Source organism: Suillus bovinus (assembly GCF_016758785.1).
Source record: "Suillus bovinus strain UH-Sbo-P2 chromosome Unknown EDB93scaffold_21, whole genome shotgun sequence".
In the NCBI taxonomy this organism is placed as follows: domain Eukaryota; kingdom Fungi; phylum Basidiomycota; class Agaricomycetes; order Boletales; family Suillaceae; genus Suillus; species Suillus bovinus.
In genome coordinates this window covers 235010-247625 of record NW_024542077.1, presented here as the reverse complement: position 1 = coordinate 247625, position 12616 = coordinate 235010, and the positions used below count along the sequence as shown (strand labels likewise).

Sequence of the window (12616 nt, the reverse complement as noted above, 5' to 3'; positions counted from 1 at the left end):
TCCTGCACCACACATCACAGCTAGCTTGGATGTCAGTTACTGACGAGATCATAGGACGGTGACAGGTGTTTCGGCAATTCCCGGTTCAGTACGTGGAACCTAATAGTTGGTGGTACCGCTAGTGTACCTTTCAGAACCAAAATTCGTAGTCCTCAGTTGTTCGATGCTCTTTGCCCGGTTTTACTTCTGAGTCCTCGTCATGCCTTGTATTTCGCTCATAAAGGCGGTTACATTATTTCTCTTTTCTGCTGCTATTTTCGAGAGTTCATTAGCATCGGTACTGGCAGTTGACTATGGGTCCGACTGGATTAAGGCTTCGCTCATGAAGCCTGGTGTGCCCTTCGACGTGCTACTGAACAAGGACTCCAAGCGGAAGATACAGTCCTCAGTCGCGTGGAAGAAAGACGAAAGATTATTTGGGTCTGACGCGGCGAATATCGTGAGTACCGTTCTCCAGAGCATCCTCCCCTTGGTCTGACAGGATACAGGCATCTCGTTTCCCTCAAGACTCATTCTCATCCCTCAAATACCTACAAGGCGCACCATTTAACTCTGATATTGCTACTTACTTCACCTCCATATCCACCGCTCAGATTTCTGAGACTGACCGCAAAACTGTTGCACTGAAACAAAGTGACGGTACGGAATGGAGTACGGAGGAGCTTGTCGCGATGCAACTAGCATATATCAAGAAGCTTGCTGAGGATCTAGCAGGCGAGACGGTAAAGGAGGTCATCCTCACCGTTCCACCATACTTCTCCCAGTTCGAGCGCGATTCGATTGCAGACGCAATAGAGATAGCAGGACTTAAAGTACTGTCATTAGTCAATGACGGCACGGCTGTAGCAGTCAACTACGCCATGACGAGAACCTTTTCGACCACTCCCGAACACCACGTCATTTATGACGCTGGCGCATCTTCGACACGTGCCACAGTGGTGTCGTTCGCCGCGGCCGAGGATCCCAAGATGAAGACATCATACACTCAGATCAATGTTATGGGTGTCGGTCATGATCGAAATACGGGCGGAACAGAGCTAGACTTGAGGTTGCGGGATATTTTGATAGACAGTTTTGTGTCAAAGCACCGGCGGGATATTCGAAAGGATAGTCGCGCTATGGCTAAACTTTGGAAAGAGGCTGGACGCGTCAAGGCTATTCTCAGTGCCAACTCAGACGCGATGTCGACGGTAAGCAAGATGGCTAAACGTAATATGTAATTTCGATGCTCACAGCTCTCAGGTGGAGAGTGTTGCATTTGACATTGACTTCAAGGCCAAGGTTACTCGCTCGGAATTTGAGGACGCCTGTAAAGACCTCCACTCGCGCTTTGCAAGACCCATCTATGATGCGCTTGCGAATGCTGGACTTTCGTTGGTATGCATGCCCACAGGTTATCTTGCAAATATTGTCTGACACAGTTACAGGCAAATATCTCATCCGTTATCTTAACAGGTGGAAATTCACGCACGCCTATGGTCCAGGCTGCTGTAAAAGCAGCTGTTGGCGAGTAAGTTTTATGTTTCTTTTTCTTTTTGGACAATTGGAGTTCAAATGTTTATTAGAGATCGCATTGCACTCAACGTCAATGCTGATGAAGCCGCCGTACTTGGCGCAGCGCTTTATGGAGCTTCTCTCTCCCGTCAATTCAAGACCAAGGACATTCGTGTAACTGATGTCCTGATACATGATATCCAGGCGTCCTACCTCGCGTCCAATGCAGGCGCGCGGACGATTCACACGACAGTCTTACCTGTTGGATCGAAGCATGGTGCAAGAAAGACTTTGACGTTCAAGCGTAAAGAGGATTTTTCTGTGGTACTGAACTATCCCAATGAAGTCATGTCGTGCGTGGTCCGTACATACAAATGTCCATATTTTGTTAACTTCGTTTTTAGTGGCTTCCCCCGCGAGATCCTGGAGGCAAAGATTGTTGGCATTCCTGAGGCCATTGGTAATCTCACTGAACGCGGCGCAATCGATCCGGTGATCAAGGCCACTGTCGTGCTTTCTGAATCCGGCTTTGTGTCTGTAGGAGACGCGGTAGCCTACGGCGAGATTAAAGACGACTCCATCACTGGTACGTATCTTCACTTTTTCTTCTTCTTAATTATGAAGCTCGAATAGGGAAGCTGAAAGGCCTATTTGGAGGTGGTGGTGACCAGATACCATTAGAGGCTGACGTTGATGAGGGAGCCCTAAAGGACGAGAAGACGGAGAAGGATAAGACGACTAAGGCCAAGAAGCCGCTTGGGAAGGACCAAAGTACTGTTCCACTTGAGATCGAAATTGTGTACAATTCGCAAGGTCCACTGAATCTTGTGGCGAAAAGAGCTGCACGTGAACGGTACGTTTGCATTGTCTGCGGTCATAAGACTGACTGATCAAAGTCATGCTGCAACAGTCTCAAAGCATTAGACAACATGGAGATGTCGAGGCAACTTCGGGAAGAAGCGCATAATACTCTTGAAGGATATCTGTATAAGCTACGGGATCTTTTGAATGATGGTCCAGAAACGCCATTCATGAAGTGCTCTCAGCCATCTGAAAGGCAAAAACTTTCGAAGAAACTCTCGGATACCATTGCATGGCTACATGACGAAGGAGACACTGCTGATGTGATGGAGCTATGGGAGAAGCGAACAGTTCTCGAGTAAGTGGCTTGTGGGAAAAGGCTTTTTAACTGCTTACCATTTCTGAACAGGGCTTTCGAGAGACCAATCGTACACCGCTACAAGGAGATAGAGTCTTTCCCCCAGGCACTAAATAACTCACAAAAGTGGAACTGGAGTACCAGAGTATTCCTTACCGAAGCAAGGGAGAACATCACGGCCGACGCCATCGTAGGGGTTCCTTCGAAATGGACATCCCAGGAGCTTGATGCGCTCGAGAAAGCACTCAAGGAGCATGAAAGTTGGCTTCATGATGGTGTTGAGCGGCAAAAGAAGATAAAGATGAATGAAAACCCGGCGATTGAAACTAAGGAGATGCAGCAGCGAGCGAAGACGTTGGAACTGCACCTACAAAGATTGGTGAAGAGGAAGTTACCCAAAGTCAAAAAGCCAACTGCGAAGCCTGATGACGCCGATGGATCGTCATCTACTGAACCAACGCAGGCACCTGGAGATAGACAGCCAGGACATGACGAATTGTAGATGATACTCATACTAATTAGACGGAGTTTGCGTTACATTTGTTAATGTGCATTTATTTGCGCAGTTGCGCTCAAGTGGTGTCCGCTGTGGGTAAGTGTGTTTGTCAGTGCTTGCCAAGGGCCAATGTGGCCTATGATACAATCATCCGTGGTAGTACAGCTTTTATCAACTTGTGATATCTCAGCTCTCCTTTCACCAAGCACCATCACCGCTTAATCTACCGGAATCTGACTCCTTTGTTCAAACTTGGTCGGCCGTGCCGTGTTCTCAATATCGGCTGTGACCCATGTCCAAGCGGAGCTATGATAGCGGTGCTCACGAGAAACGCATTTCCAAGTATCGTGTCAACGACGACGATTTGTTCGAGTACGTATGCATGAGTCAACATCACCCACCTCATGCAATTGACTGTTTTGGATCCGCAACATAGATATGTCCTTCGTGTAGCGTGCGTACCCTTGCCCCGCGTACCAGCACCAACTTGAATCTCGCGTATTTTATGTCATCTGCAGTATCCTCAGCTATGTCATCCAGCCGAAAGTATCGAATCAGCACGCTAACGCCTCCGAGGTAAAGGAGAAGGAACATCACTCAAAATTCTCAGGAGCTATATCCAACTCCATTGTATCCATAGGTGATATATTCAAGGACCTCAGGGATGGTTCGAAGAGCGTCAAGTTTCCAGAGAAACTCCTCAAAGTTTTGGAACAGAAACTACAGAATATAGCAATGGGGAAAGATGCTGCGTCTGTGGCATAACTGTACTGTGTTCTGGGACTATATGCTGACGCTAAGGTTGCAGGTATTCTGACCAATTAACAAGGCGAACTATGGCCGTTTTCTACGGGCAGTTCATAGGGGACTCCTTCAGGAAGCAGATGAAGGAGAACAGAAGCATAGAGGAGTTGATCTTGATGTTTGCCTCACAAGCCACCAGTGTGCTCAGGAAGGAGCCCACACTCGTTGACGATGGATGGAAGGTTGAGGTGAACAACCAAATTGCACAGTTCGTGAGGATGCTTCGGGATTGCTTGAAAACTCTCAGCCATGTTTCGCCCGAGCTCAATTCACGCCTGGATATGTATCATGCCAAACTTGCACCGCCGCAGTCTGCGAATGATTCGGGTTACGACTCTGCATCCGCGTCGCGCGACCGAGGAGATTCCATCAGTACACAGCCGAGCATCAGCCAAAATATTTCAGATATGCCCTTTGTGATGATTGTGGCACGCCTGTTCAAGATTCCTGAGAATGCTATGCAGGGCGAGGTGGATCGGTTGTGGAAAACATGTACAGAGAAGGTAGATGATACCCTCCCAGCAGATCTTGCCACTGAACATCAGTAGGCTGCTGTTATAGACCTCAAGGTGAGATGACAGGTAAAAGAAGAGTTGTGTATTGACCGTGCGCGTATCGCAGACTTGCTTGAAGAATATCAATGCTGGCGCACCATTTCCCGGTAGAAGGGAAGACTTCAGCAGTGATGCTGCATGGAATTATTGGCGGACTCAGGAAACCTCGATTCTCTCCCAACTCATGGTGGCAATGGTGTCGCTTAATCCCGAACTTGCCAAGTCCATGCCTTCAGACAATGGTTCCATTTATTCCGCATCGGGTGCTCGTCCAGGATCGTTGCCCTCTACTCGTATCGACTCTCCTAGTAGAACGAAGCGACATACTTCGATTGGGAGCCGACATTCGTTCTTCGGAGCCGCAGACGAGGGTGAGGAAAACGGCGGCGACGAGGGGGACGACGATGACGAGATTCGTGTTGGCCACAATTTCACGTTTATTCCGCCAAATCCCAAAAAGTTCTACAGGCGTCTCATCGAATACTGTCTCGTTACGGATCTAGAGTTTATGTTCAGCCCCGAAGTGGATGATGCTGATGAAGTTCCTTTGAGTATCCTCAGTCCTCCTCATGTGGACCTTATAAACGAGTGTGCGATGCGTTGGCGCATAAACCATACGTATCGTACGACATGTTTTTTGGATCAGATCAAGCAACTATATGAGCGTAGCGACGTTCCCATGGAGTGCATACCAGAGGCCCTGCAAGGCACCACGAAGCTATTACAAGATCTCGAGGTAGACAAGTGGCCCATCCATGATGTGCGTGATTAATCTGTATGATCTAACCCGTCACTGAGTTTCTTGATAGTCAGAACTATTGGCATCCGTCTATGGTGCACTTTACAACATATTCCTTTCTTCTCTATATCACGCCATGGATACCTTGCCGAACCTAAAAGTCAGCGTGGTCCAGCCATATCTCACTATTCTCGACCACATACGAGAGAGTGGACTCATCGAGCGTTTTGAGGCAGATATCAGTACCCGTTTGTCAGACTTGACGACTCACATTCAAGATGTGTCAGTCCAGTATTATCAAGATAAGATGCGATCTTTGCAAGCAAGCCCCGGAGTCAACCGGGCATTACCATTGCTGTTGATGACAGACGAACTAGAGAAGGCAGCCAAACAGCTGGACAAGCGATTCCCTGATCCTATTGTAGGGTATGACCTTTCACGAAGCTTGACTTTGGGATACTGATGCTATGTGCTCAGAGGGGTGGATCTAGTTTCTCTCGTCGTGGAAGCCCAGGTTCCACTGTTTATCAGCGAACTTCAAAACTCTTCAAAGCGTTTGTATGAATCGTCAATGAATGGTCCAACTCCAGACGTGCCTATACAAGACATATTTTCGCTCTACCGACGAACACAAGCGTTACTGTCAATGTACAAAGCATTTGTTCCTCAGTGAGTGTTTTCATAGGTTTGCGGCGAAAACCTCATTGTTTGCAAGGGGACAACTGGAATTTGACCTTGGGCAGCTTTTCATGCCATACGTTCATCACTGGCTTGTTGACACAGATAATAAGACCGGCCAGTGGGTGCAAGCTGTAAGTCTCATTCACAGTCGCTGGGATTAAGCTGAACGGGAGTTATCAGGCAATTGCAGCAGACAAAGTTCGTGCTATATTTGTATTCTCCAGTTTTCCACTTAAAGCTACTTTAGTTTGAGGCAGAGAATACAGAACGGCATAGTGCATCTATCGTCGATCTATTCGACTCCCTCCGTAGTCCAATATCTTTCTTGCAGGACCTCGAGTGGTCAGATGAGTATCAGGAAGCGAGATTCTTTACCAGTCTCTCCAAGGTGCTGATTCAGTGCATTTTTATCACTTAGCGTTTGTTGACGGTGGTATTCCTAGACGATATCCAAGGCAATCGAGCAATACTGTCGCTCTATCGAAGAACTTTTCATGACAGAGATGTTTCCGCGCCCGACAGACTACCTGCAGCCGCAGAAATCCTCTGCTTGGCTCGAGAAAGCCAAGTTACTTGCAACGACAGGCGAGAAGAAAATCGAACCGTTCAACTTTCGTCCAGAGTCTTGCGTCAAGCTGAACAACGTTGAAGCTGCGCGGATGCTCCTTGACAACCTCTATAACCAGATGCAGGTGGACAAGGTTGCCGACACGATCGCTAATCACGGGCCGCCTGTTCCCGAAAAAAATGAGCGGCCGCGATTTCTGTTTGCTGTGAAAATTGTTATGGCAGAGGACTTGGTGCCACTTGATAGTAGTCCGTCCTCATTGCTGGATACCTTCGTAACGCTCAGCGACGAGGCTGGGAATCGACTTGTAAAGACGAGGACAATATATGAGAGCTTGAACCCGCGTTGTAAGTCTCCGTCAAAACTCTGGGACATGGCTCGTTTATATGTCGAAAAGGGGAAGAGACACATGACATATCGATCGACAAGCCTTTATGGTTAATGTGCAGTATACGTGATCGCGCGCTCATGGGTCAACATGACGTTGTTGGCCGGTCTTTTATATGTCTCAATCCCAAGGAATTTGGTGATTTCTTGACCCACGATGTATGGCTGAACCTCGAGAACACCAACAATGGTCATCAAGGGAGGATACTTCTTCGAATCAGCATGGAAGGTGAGAAGGATGACGTGCAGTTCTACTTTGGCCGGGCTTTTCGATTCCTGAAGCGGAGCGAGGGAGACATGATGCGGATATTCATTGACAAAGTAAGTCATTGAATACGATGCCTGGGCTCTTATTCTAGGTCTCATTTGTTGCTAGATGTCACCATATATACGACAGTCACTGTCCCGGCCTGTCCTCAAAACCTTGATCAAAGCCGGATCTCTGGGGTTAGATTACAACAAGGCACTCGGGAATGTCACAGCGCTCTATCGCTCAGCTTTGGGCTCCAACGCCAGCGAAGTGCAGATACCTCTTCCTCAGAACGAGAAGTCTCGTGTTCGGCCCGAGGAACTCACTGACGTGGAGATTGAGCGCGCAATCATTCCTCTGTTCGATTACTTCGACGCCAACCTTCATATTCTCAATACCTATCTTAGCGATACTGCAAAAGATATGGTGATGATGAGGGTGTGGAAGGAGATCCTAGTCGTAATAGAGGGTCTGCTTATACCGCCATTATCCAAGCTCTCCAGCGATATGAAACCACTCAGCGACAAGGAGGTAGACATAGTTTTTAAGTGGTTGAAGGTGCGTGTGATGCTTTTGAGCGCGTGCATTCCTGATGGCTCCAACTAGTTCCTCCGTGACTATTTCTATGCGGAAGGCGAAGGCGTTCCGCTGGAAAAGCTACAGAACCAGAAATATCGGGATGTGGTATCCATTCGTTTGTACTATGACTGGCATACGTACGCAATCTCGTTTCATGTACTTGTGATGACGCTTTATTTTTCTTCTAGGGATACTCTCATGGAAGAGTGCGTGCGTACCATGCAGCAAAGCTTGCGTGAAGCTGTTCCTATCAAGAAGCGCGTGAAGAGCGTCTATAACCAGCGGAATCTGGGGACCATTAAGGAGCGCAAGAAGGTAAAGAAAGAGGAGAAGGAAGTCTCGAACGGTGAAACTATTATGAGGATCCTTCGCATGAGGTACGCATCACACGTCCCTTGTGGGCGTTAGTTCTGACCGAGGTGCACAGACCGAACACACAAGAGTTCATTGCCCAGCAGCTTGAAATGATGACAACTGTGCAAGCCGAGCGCGAACGCGCACAAGCTGATAGACAGCAGCGAAGATCTCAACGACCGCGGCAGGCGGAAATTCCTCAAGTTCCACCACTGCCCTCCGCTGCCTCGTAGCCTCTGTATATCATACACCGTATACCCTGCAAACCCTTTGTACCATTTGTTGCGTATCTTGGGTATTTATATGTGTTTCCAAGAACTGAATTATTACAGACTCTCTAGTGGAGTGGACAATAACTTTCGTACGAGAACTAGGCCAACTGGGTTCAGAAAGTGTAATGTCGAGATGTACAACGTAATGTACGTCCTGGTGTTTGCACGTGTCGAAATCAATGTGATCATTCTTTTGTTGGCTACGTGGCTGTTTCGAAGATACGACTACCTTGTTCTTTTCGAATAAGACATATTACTGTAGTAGTCAAATGATCAGAGCTAGAATTCCTCAACAATGAAACTCAGTCCTTTGCATGATTTAGGAACACTTCAGAGTCAATGAAATCTCACACTAGTACTATCGCGCTACAATCGCGGCGCTTCGGAAAGTCACTAAGTCGCCCTATTTGGGAAATGTTATACTTTACCGTTTTATGACGTTGCGGCTTGTGAAAAGTCGCCCACACGGTGTCCACAGCGATGATGACCCCTTGCGAGAACAATGGCTCTTTATTCCCCAGATCAGATGATTCCCTGGACTCAGATTTTATGAAAAGCAGACCGGTGGCCAGTGGAAGACTATCAATTCAGAAATTCCCTGTCCTTCTGTCTACTTCAGCTGTCATCCGACAGTGGAGGCATTGTCGTTCCCTTTCTTTTACATTCTCTGTTGCTGGTCATCTCTTACTTTTGTAGCATTTAACTCTCCTTCCTGGCATAGTGTCACTTTGATCGTCTGTTGCATTTACATTGCCCGTGATGCTACCACCCAAAGCTTGTGAGTACTACCATCCAGGAACTTTGTACTTGCGAGTTGACAGGATGATGGCCGTCAGATATCTTCATCAGTCTCAATACTGTCCGCGTTCTTAGTATCATCGCTCTTCTTTTGGTTTTCTCTAGCAGCATCATGGTGATGGTTGATGACATCGAGGCAGTCAATGTATTTGTCGATGGCGGGAGCAACTCAAACTCCACGATCAACTATGCCTACATACAGTGAGTTTTCTTGTCAAGGTCACTGCGAATGTACTCAATTTTCTGGCTAGAAACAGTACAGTTCCTAATCAGCCAGCTGGCGTGTTTTGGGCAGTATCGAATCGGTTGTTGATCATTGCACAAACCGTCGTTTTGATTCTTTCAGAACTAGGTATGATATTGGCAACGGTGTGTGAGTATGCGTCTTATCAACTTCTCAAGGCTGGCCCGCGGCGTTCTTTGATCATTACTTCCCCGTTCTCGGGAGTGACTTTGGGCTAGGTGCTTTGGGAGTGATGCAATGTCTGTAAGTCGATAAGTCCCTCCAATCGCTTTCTTACCAACTCATCTATACATCAATAGGATAGGAGCTTCTGTTCTTTCTCACTTCGTCAAAGTCTTCCCCCTCGTCTCTGGTTTCTTCCTCTTTTCCATTGGCTGTCTCAACATTCTAATCGGCCTTATCTTCCGAGAACGCGTCAAGTCTACGCGTTCCATATTGTCATTCCGGGACAGAGCAGAGGACATGTTGTCATCGCTGGATAATACTAAAGATAGACCGTTCAGCAAATATAGGATGGATCGAGACGCAGAAATGGGTGCGTGACGAGATTTGAGTTAGCACAGGCATCACTGACATTTACTTGCTGTAGGTCTCAGCGTCAAAGAACCGGATGCTGCGCACACTCTCACTTAGCTGTATGATCGATGCCGTTGTTCCCCAATTCTCGCCAGTATTTACCATGTCCGATGTGCTCTTGAGACCAGAAATGTATTTTCTTTTTCTATCCCTTCACTGAACTGTGAAACTACTGAATACACCATCTATGTCATTGAAGAAGCAAGACGTCCTCGGGTGATATATCACACAAAAGGTGTATGAGATTCTTCGAGCAACATATTTTCCGAAGTGCGGAAGAGACAGCTATAAGTGCTTTTGACTCTGCGTTTGTCTGTGGCGAACGATAACGACCATCGTACACTAAACTTAGAAGACCGACGCAGTCCGAAGTTCTACTCTGTCGTCCTGGGATAGTTTGCTGATGTAGTTGAACAGATCCAGCGCCATAGCAGTCCAAAAATTGATAACAAGATGTAAATACCTACTGAACCACGTGCATAGCCCTCCGTCAACACATCACACCTCACCTCAAACCTACAGACACAGGCGTCTGTTCCTTCCCAGCCTACATGAGCATCGGCTCCGATACGCAGGTGTAGTTAAAGGTCCTGTGAAAGTTGACAAAGATGAGGAGCCCTAGTCAACAGTGATATCCTTTAGTTTCTAGCGGAAATCAACGTCACGGTGGTGATAATTTACTTAGTTATCTATCTTGGATTTTTAGTCCAACATTTGAGTCCCCGACCATGCCCTTGTTTCCTAAATATCGTTGAAGGCAGCGTTACTGTCATTTGCGACTTGTGGAGGCTAGTACGGTCATTTAAAAGGACCTCGTTGGAATTATATGGGAAGTTCAAGTTACTGAGGTCGATAATACATTGCAGCTCAGCGCTCAGCGTCCCCGAAAGTGTCGACTATTGCTTTCCGAGTCAGCGCCTTGTGTGGTGTGACAATGAGCAAAAAGGCCCAACACTATAGATTTCAGTGCACAGCCAACGGTGTACTATTTTGTCCTGCATTTGATTATCACGGTCTTTCCAAGTCTGTGGGAGAAAAATTGTTCCAAGCAGTTTTTCCAGTCACACCTCAGGCCTTGGCATCTTTGAATCATGTCTTGCGAGATTATTGGCCACATGCACGCGAGGCGCACAATCGCCATGAAAGCCAGGCTCATGGAAGATCTCGGGTCGAGTTTATGATATGTTCAGGAGATGTGAAAATCGTCATACCTCCTTACAGCTCGCCAACAGATTTATTTCGACATCAGCAAAACACTCGGTCACTTACCTTATTTATTTGCTGAACTTGTCTCAACAACAGTCATCTTTGTATTTACGGTGAGTCTCCTTACCAAAAAAATCGTAGATGTCGTATAAACGGTGAAGTAAATGTGAGGTTTAGTAGTGATGCTAAGGGTTCGTGCTGAGGCTGGGCAGAACTATTCTACGCTGGTACCGAGAACTGGCAGAACCTAACATGCGACGGATTTCTGCCACATATTTTATGCTGGCTGAACTGGCTGAACCTGACATGTGAGTAATTTCTGCCACATTCTGCCGGAAAGGTTCTGCCATCCACTCAACAGTAATTGCAGAGGACAATATAAAAGCCAGCCGTCTTCCTACTATAGTCTTCAGAATTACCTGATCCCACACACACGAATCGCAAACGATGCATTTCTCCTCTGCAATTGTCTTCGCCATCATTGCTAGCTTAGTATCATCAAGCTCTGCCATTCCCACTATTGATAGTGGTGAAAGCCTTTCCACCGACAGATGTCCCGCCCGTTGCAGGAAGGACGCAGACTGCGCACAGTGCTCGGTCAATCGGATACATTGCGTGAGTATCAGCGTTTTCCTGGACCTGATAACATGACTCACCTGCATGGCAGGTTACGGGGTGGTGCGCCTCAGTGAGCTTTCAGCATCGGTGGAGTATGACCGTTGACACTGACGCGCGATTTACTAGTGAATTGATCGACGACAGCGTCAGCTGCGTCGAGTGTTGTGGGTAGAACTAGCACTGCCAGGCAGATGGCAGAACCTCCCGGGCAAAATGTGGCAGAACTTGAACTCCCGCACATGCCGCGTGGGAGGACTCATGTATTATTCCCGCTACCTCTGTAGTGGGTCTTATAGCTCGCTAATTTCACCGTTTTGCGGTAGATTCGTCAGTGTCTGCGTGTATCTGTCGTCTTCGACTTCTTCTTCAACCGCTCGCTTGCTCCGTCATTCTGATCGAGGTTCGCGGTTTTCCGAAAATCTCACAGCTTCTTACAACGACCGCGTGCCATTGGTGGGGCTGAAGACGCACTCGCTGTCAACCCCTATTCACTTCCTGGTGATGTTTTTCCAGTTGTTTCTTTTCTTTTGTTCATTTTTTTGTGTATCTGCTGACATTGGTCCGTTGTATTAGATATCTTTGATCGTGACTCCGACCATATACAGTCTGTTCGATCTGATATGTTTTATTCATTTCAGTCAACGTCCCTCGGCGGGGCAGTTTTGTCTTCTCGTCAACGCTCTGAGTCTATTCTCAATGATGTTTTTTGGGGTCGTTTTCTTCGGGCATCCTTTTTCGCCTGAAGTTGCACTGCTCAAAAGGGCGTGTCTTTTGCACGGTCTAGAATTCGACAAGTCTTGTTCGTTGACCGAGCTACGTAACTTACTATTGAGACAC

At 47.3% G+C, this 12616-nt stretch overlaps 3 protein-coding genes across 3 annotated transcripts; all 3 read left to right on the top strand.

The window, feature by feature from the left end:
* Window positions 1-91: 91 nt before the first annotated feature.
* EDB93DRAFT_1140823 (Hsp70 protein-domain-containing protein) lies at window positions 92-3273 on the top strand. The gene is made up of 9 exons (XM_041449293.1): window positions 92-439; window positions 489-1190; window positions 1243-1377; window positions 1428-1510; window positions 1566-1847; window positions 1899-2080; window positions 2128-2347; window positions 2405-2653; window positions 2705-3273. Exons 1-9 carry the CDS (start codon window positions 200-202, stop codon window positions 3153-3155), a joined length of 2544 nt encoding a protein of 847 aa, XP_041308594.1. The 5' UTR covers window positions 92-199; the 3' UTR covers window positions 3156-3273.
* Window positions 3274-8652, top strand: EDB93DRAFT_1140817 (uncharacterized protein). Its single transcript, XM_041449292.1, has 18 exons — window positions 3274-3521; window positions 3586-3603; window positions 3668-3901; window positions 3958-4456; window positions 4502-4522; window positions 4575-5267; window positions 5317-5672; window positions 5724-5915; window positions 5962-6058; window positions 6108-6125; window positions 6175-6315; window positions 6371-6842; window positions 6893-7203; window positions 7259-7690; window positions 7739-7848; window positions 7900-8088; window positions 8139-8346; window positions 8398-8652. Exons 1-17 carry the CDS (start codon window positions 3442-3444, stop codon window positions 8296-8298), a joined length of 4023 nt encoding a protein of 1340 aa, XP_041308593.1. The 5' UTR covers window positions 3274-3441; the 3' UTR covers window positions 8299-8346; window positions 8398-8652.
* A 124-nt stretch (window positions 8653-8776) lies between these two features.
* EDB93DRAFT_1140812 (uncharacterized protein) lies at window positions 8777-10111 on the top strand. Its single transcript, XM_041449291.1, has 6 exons — window positions 8777-9115; window positions 9174-9336; window positions 9387-9487; window positions 9538-9622; window positions 9679-9914; window positions 9969-10111. The coding sequence occupies exons 1-6, from the start codon at window positions 9097-9099 to the stop codon at window positions 10010-10012; spliced, it is 648 nt and encodes a 215-aa protein (XP_041308592.1). The 5' UTR covers window positions 8777-9096; the 3' UTR covers window positions 10013-10111.
* Window positions 10112-12616: the final 2505 nt, after the last annotated feature.